At 40.6% G+C, this 7,225-nt stretch overlaps 1 protein-coding gene across 1 annotated transcript; it reads left to right on the top strand.

The window, feature by feature from the left end:
- The first annotated feature begins 224 nt into the window (after window positions 1-224).
- On the top strand, window positions 225-6,947 carry LOC126079828 (olfactory receptor 4S1). The gene is made up of 2 exons (XM_049891198.1): window positions 225-1,127; window positions 6,912-6,947. Exons 1-2 carry the CDS (start codon window positions 225-227, stop codon window positions 6,945-6,947), a joined length of 939 nt encoding a protein of 312 aa, XP_049747155.1.
- The last annotated feature ends 278 nt before the right edge of the window (window positions 6,948-7,225 follow it).

The raw sequence follows: 7,225 nt of genomic DNA, 5'->3' as shown, positions 1-7,225 counted from the left end.
TGACACTGTGTACCAGATGCAATGGAAACACAGAAGTTACAGCCATGCCGAGAAACTGAGGTCCTGAAAAGTTATTTGATTTATCTAAGTTCAGTTAGTATATAACATAGCTGGGATCTGAGTACTGTTTCTCTGACTCCCTAGACGTGGGAAACTTTCTTATATCACGTAAACTTTGTCCTTGCAGAGTCAATCACTTTCTTCATACTTGAGGCAGAGCTTCTATGGGCACTAAGAACAACGTGACTGAATTTGTTTTATTCGGCCTTTTCCAGAGCAGGGAGATGCTGCATGCCTGCTTCATCGTCTTCTCCCTCTTTCATGTGCTCACCCTCCTGGGGAACCTTCTGGTCATAGTAACCATCAATGCCAGCAAGACTCTGAATGCTCCCATGTATTTCTTCCTTAGCCACCTGTCTTTTGCTGACATGTGCTACCCATCCACTACTACACCCAAGATGATTGCAGACACTTTCGTGGAGCACAAGACCATCTCCTTCAATGGCTGCATGACCCAGCTCTTTTCTGCCCACTTCTTTGGTGGCACTGAAATCTTCCTCCTCACAGCCATGGCCTATGACCGCTATGTGGCCATCTGTAGGCCCCTGCACTACACAATCATCATGCATTGGCAAAAGTGTAGTCTATTGGTGGGAGCCTCTTGGGTGTCTGGCTTCTTGCATTCCATCCTGCAGACCCTCCTCACTGTCCAGCTGCCCTTTTGTGGACCCAATGAAATTGATAACTTCTTCTGTGATGTTCATCCCCTGCTGAAGCTTGCCTGTGCAGACACTTATTTGGTGGGGCTCATTGTGGTGGCCAACAGTGGCATGATTTCTTTAGTCTCCTTCCTCATTCTCATCATCTCCTATGTGGTCATCTTACTGAACCTGAGAAGCCAGTCATCCGAGAGCAGACACAAGGCTCTGTCTACATGTGGCTCACACATCATCACTGTCCTTTTGGTTCTTGTGCCCCCCATGTTCATGTACATTCGTCCCTCCACCACTCTGGCTGCTGACAAACTTGTCATCCTTTTCAACATCGTGATGCCACCCTTGTTGAACCCTCTCATCTACACACTGAGAAATAACGAGGTAAAAAATGCCATGAGGAAACTGTTTAGGGTCAAAGAGTATTCAGGGAAGTAGTGACACTCCGGGAATCTCCATCCACCCAGGAAATTGTGAGACTTCCCGTTTTGTTGCATCTAACACAGGCTTCATATCTCCAGTTTGATGCATGTAATGAAAACTGTCCTCCTAACTCTTTTCATAGTGATAATAATCCTACTTATTCATCCAATTCTTCATTCATCAAGTATTTATTGACTCGCAATGAGCAAGGCACAGGGAATACAAGTAGAAGTAAGGTTTAACCCCTGGTCTCTAGAAGGTTACAGTTCAAGAGCCTCTTACTGTGATATTGAAGGGCTTTTACATGCTCCCTCACTCAGGAAAACCTGAAAGATCCTGTGAATGAGAGAATCTCTTGGAAGGCCAGGTATCTCATATATACAATGGGCAATACCACTAGATTAAATGAGTTAATGCCTTATAATGACTAAAACAGTGCTTAACGAAATTCATTGTCTTCTCTGTTATGATTTTCAAGGTGTTGGTATTATGGGTTCAGTTCCAGATCACTGCAATAAAGTAAGCCGCACAAAAGTTTTTCATTGCCCAGTGCATATAAAATTATGTTTACACTATACTGTAAGCTACTAAGTATGCAATAGCATTGTCTAAAAAATAGTACATACCTTAATTTAGAAAATACTTTATTGTTAAAAAATGGTAACCATCATCTGTGCCTTCTTTTGCTGGTGGAAGGTCTTGCCTCAATGTTGATGGCTGCTGGCTGATCAGGGTTGTGGCTGCTGAAGGTTGGGGTGGCTATGCCAATTTCTTAAAATAAGACAACAGTGAAGTTTGCTGCATTGATTGCCTCTTCCTTTCACAAAAGATTTCTTTGTACCGTGCAATGCTGTTTGATAGCATTTTACTCCCAGTAGAACTTCTTTCAAAGTTGGAGTCAATCCTCTCAAACCCTTGCACTGCTTTATCAACTAAGTTTATGTAATATTCTAAATATTTTGTTGTCATTTCAACAGTATTCAGAGCATCTTCACCAGGATTATATTCCTTCTGAAGAAACCACTTTCTTTGCTCATCCGTGGGAAGTAACCCCTCCTCTGTTAAAAGTTTTATAGTGAGCTTGCAGCAATTCAGTCACATCTTCAGGCTCCACTTCTAATTCTAGCTCTCTTGCTATTTCCCTCACATCTGCAGTTACTTCCTCTACAAATACTTGAATTGCTCAAAGTCATCCATGAGAGTTGGAATCTACTTCTTCAAAAATCCTGTTAGTGTTAATATTTTGACCTCCTCCCATTAATCATGAATGTTCTTAATGGCACCTAGGATGGTGAATCCTTCCCAAAAGGTTTTCAATTTACTTTGGCCGGATACATTAGAGAAATCACCATCTAAGGCAATATAGCCTTACAAATGTATTTCTTAAATAATAAGACTTAAAAGCCAAAATTTTTCCTGGATCCATAGGCTGCAAATGGATATTGTGTTAGCAGACAGAGAAACAACATTAATCTCCTTGTATTTCTTCATCAAGCTCTTGGGTGACCAGATGCATTGTCAATGAGCAGTAATATTTTGAAAGGAATCTTCTTTTCTGAACAGTTCATTAACAGTGGACTTAGAATACTCAGTAAACCACGTTGTAAACCGATATGCTGTATTCCAGGCTTTGCTGTTCCATTCATAGAGCAGGAGCAGAGTAGATTTAGCATTATTCTTAAGGGTCCTAGGGTTTTCGGAATGGTGAATGAGCACTGGCTTCAACTTAAAGTCCCCAGCTACATTAGCCCCTAACAAGAAAAATCAGCCTGTCCTCTGAAACCTTGAAGCCAGGTTCTCTCTAGCTATGAAAGTCCTAGATGGTATCTTCTTCCAATATAAGGCTGTTTCATCTGCATTGAAAATCTAGTGTTTAAAGTAGCACCTGCATCAATTACCTTGGCTAGAATCTTCTAGATAACTTGCTGCTGCTTCTGCATCAGCACTTGTTGCTTCACCTTATACTTTTATATTGTGGAGACTGCTTCTTTCCTTAAACCTCATGAACCAGCCTCTGCTAGCTTCAGGCTCTTCTTCTGCAGCTTCCTTACCTCTCTCAGCCTTCACAGCATTGAACAGAGTCAGGGCCTTTCTCTGAATTAGGCTTTGGCTTAAGGGAACGTTGTGACTGGTGTGATCTTCTACTCAGACCACTAAAACTTTCTCCACATCAGCAATAAGACTGCTTTGCTTTCTTATCACTCTTGTGTGTACTGGAGTAGTACTTTTAATTTCCTTCAAGAACGTTTCAGAGGAGGTGGGACCAAGATGGCAGAGTAGTCAGACGCTTCCAGTCATCCCTTTTACACCAAAGACCCAAAAACACAAGTGAATCGACTGTATGTATGACAAGCTAGGAACCCTGAGCATCAAAGGCAAAGTTAAAAAATCAGACTGAGTGATGGGGGAGAGAGGGTGCAGAAGCAGCAAGGAGTTGCCGTGCCCACAGCAGCACCTCACCCCCATTTCTTTGGTGTGACAGTAGGGGAGCTGATGGTAGTTTTTGGGGACACGGGTGCTTCAGCGAAAGAAGGCAAGCAAACTGTCGCACCCCTGACCCTGAGGCATGTCTGCAGTGGAGCTGCAGTGGAGCCGGCCATGGCATTTAGGATGCGGAAGCTTCAGCAAAGGAAGGCAAGCATAGGATGCAGCCCGAACCCCTGGGGCGATCTCAGTGGGGACCCAGCCAGCACACACAGGCTACACACGCCTCTGTAATCTGAGATAAAACAGTGCTCTCAGCATGAGTGATTAAAGGGACAATATACCAGGAAAAAAATAATTAAAAAGGATATAACCATTTTAAATTTTCATGCACGCAGTGACAGGGCTGCAAGATACATAAAACAAACTCTAACAGCATTGAAAAGTGAGATAGATAACTCCACAATAATAGTACGAGATTTCAACACACCACTTTCAGTGAAGGACAGGACATCCAGAAAGAAGCTCAATAAAGACACGGAAGATCTAAATGCCATAATCAACCAACTTGACCTTAAAGACATACACAGAACATTCCACCCAACAGCAGCCAAGTATACTTTCTTTTCTGGTGCACATGGAACATTCTCTAGAATAGGCCACGTATTGGGTCATAAAGCAAGCCTCAGCAAGCTTTTACTATGTAGTGTCCTTAAAAAAAAAAAAAAAAAATTCTTTTTTTTTAGTGTCCTTACTTATCCTTTTTGGTGGATTTAACTTTAAAGTCTATTTTGCCAGAAATTAATACTGCCACTTCTGTGCTTTTTTGATTGTTGTTTGCTTGATGTATTTTTTCCATCCTTGAATTTTAGTTTGTTTGTCTCTTTCAGTCTAAGGTGTGTCTCTTGTAGGCAGCATATAGATGGACCGTGGTTTTTTATCCTTTCTCTCACTCTCTGTCTTTTTATTGGCACATTAGTCCATTTACATTCAGCATAATTATTGATAGGTATAGTGCTGTCATTTTGATGTCATTTTTTGTGTGTTGTTTACATTTCTGTTTTCTTCTTAATTTTCTGTGGAAAATTTTTCTTTATATATTGTCTTTTCCTTTTTTTCATTGTTGTTGCTATTGTATTTGCGAGTCTTTCTATTTTTCCTTTTTTTTTTTTTTATTTTGACATGTAAGATTGTCAGTTTCATTTCTGGTTACCTTAATATTTACCTCTATTTTTCTAAATTTAAACCAATGTTTTATTTCATTATACGGCCTTGACTTCCTCTCCATATGAAAGATCTATGACTACATTTTTTTAGTCCCTCTTTTTTTATTTAATATTGTCATCTTTTACATAATGACATCTCTGTTCCCTGTTTTGAGTGTTTTAATTTTATTTTTGTCATTTTCCTATCTGTGTTGATATTTGGTTGCTCTGTCCTGTGTTCTAGTCTTGGGTTTTTATCTGATATCATTGGCTTTCTAACCAGAGGACACTCTTTAGTATCTCTTGTAATTTTGGTTTGGTTTTTGCAAATTCCCTAAACTTCTGTTTATTTGGAAATGTCCTAATTTCACTTTCATATTTGAGAGACAGTTTTACTAGATATATAATTCTTACCTGGCAACTTTTTTTTCTTCAAGGCTTTGTATGTGTAATCCTATTGCCTTCTTGCTGCATGGTTTTTGCTGAGTAGTCTGAGCTTAGTCTTATTGACTCTCCTTTGTAGGTGACTTTTTGTTTATCCCTAGCCACTCTTAAAATTCTCTCTTTACCTTTGGTTTTGGCAAGTTTGATTATAATATGTCTTGGTAACTTTCTTTTGGGGTCTACCTTGTGCGGGGTTCGATGAGTATCTTGAATAGATATCTTCTCATCTTTCATGATATCGGGGGAGTTTTCTGTCAACGGATCTTCAATAATTTTCTGTGTTTTCTGTTATCCTCACCCACCCGTTCTCAGACTCCCATCACTTGAAGGTTATTTCTCTTGATAGAGTCCCACATAGTTCTTAGGGATTCTTTATTTTTTTTTTAATTATTTTATCTGATTTTTCCTCAAATATGTTGGTGTCAGAAACCCTGGTGGGGTAGTGGTTAAGTGCTACAGCTGCTAACCAAAGGGTCAGCAGTTCAAATCTACCAGGCGCTCCTTGGAAACTCTATGGGGCAGTTCTACTCTGTGTTATAGGGTCGCTATGAGTCTGAGTCAACTCGACAGCACTGGGTTTGGTTTTTAGTTTTTTTTTTTTTTTATGTTGATGTCAAGTGCTTTATCTCAGTTTCACTAATTCTGCCTTCCACTTCCTCAGTTCTCCTCCTATCAGTATCTATTGAGTTGCCTAATTCTGAAATTTTATTGCTAATCTTCTGGACTCCTGTTTGCTGTCTATGAATTCTTGCAGCCTATTAAATTTGTCATTATGCTCTTCTCTAATCTTCTTAAGTTCCTCTAATGCTATGTCTGTGCATTCCTTTGCTTATTCTGTGTTTTGCCTGATCTTCCTGATCTCTTGAAGAGTTCTGTATATTGATCTTTTTTATTCCACCTCTGGTAGCTCCAGAAATTTCTCTTCATCTGGAAGATTTCTTGATTCTTTGGGAGCTTGCTGAAGCCATCATGGTCTGCCTCTTTATGTGATTTGACAGTGACTGTTGTCTCTGAGCCATCAACAAGTTGTATTTATTTCTTTTATGTTTGCTTACCGTGTCTTAGCTTCTTGTTTTGTTTTGTTTCGTTTTGATAATGCCCAAATAGGCTGCTCAAGTGGTGCCTTTGAAGCTCTATTGTCCTTTTGCCAGGCAGTTAAGAGCTGTTACTAGGTATATAACCCCAAGAGTCCCTTTAATTTTCTTGTAAGGATTCAGCTCAGGTAGTCAGTCACCATGTGTGTGGTGCAGGCTCTTACCTACAGCTTTACATGAGCAGGGTTGATTGGCATAAGCACAAGCACAGGGGATCTGATTTAAGCAGCTTATGACAAGCCCATGGAACAACAGACTATGCTATAAAATGGGATTTTAATGCCTTTGACTTGTTTCTCAGCCGTTAGCCCCAGGACCATGGAGGCAGTCTGTTGCAGCCTCACATTTCCCCTTCTCCATACCCACCTCCAAGGACAGTGGTTGAATATTCACAACTTTGATCCTTTTCCCCCCTTAGCTTCTTTTTATGTCTGTTAGGGAGTTAGGGACCCTGGTTAGTTTCACTGACTGCAGAATAATTGGAGTTGGGAAATTCCAGCACTCATTGAAGGTAATTAGTCCCATATTATACCGTAAGGCCAGCTTGATATGAAACTCTTATTTTGTACTCCTTCAGGAATGCTGAAGTGAAAAATGCCATGAGGAAGCTGATGGGGAGGAAAGTGATTTGGGAAGAGAAATAGATGTGGGAGTACGGGCAAGAAACTGGGGTATCCAAGACCTCACTCTGCTTCTACCTTTAATGTACAGAGTGGCCTGGGCTAGTCACCTTCTTTTTCTAGGTTTCAGTTTCTTTGTCTTTATGGGTTTGGACTGGCAGTATGTGGCGGGGGGCGGGGGGCATGGGAAATGCTGTTACCTTCGGGAACCTTCCATGATTATCCTATCTGGACCTGTCCTGTTGCTTCTTTGAACTCCCACAGTACTCAGTGGGAATCCTTGAAGGCCTTTACTATGTTTC

Source organism: Elephas maximus, chromosome 7, assembly GCF_024166365.1.
Source record: "Elephas maximus indicus isolate mEleMax1 chromosome 7, mEleMax1 primary haplotype, whole genome shotgun sequence".
Lineage (NCBI taxonomy): Eukaryota > Metazoa > Chordata > Mammalia > Proboscidea > Elephantidae > Elephas > Elephas maximus.
This window is presented reverse-complemented; position numbering and strand designations above follow the sequence as displayed.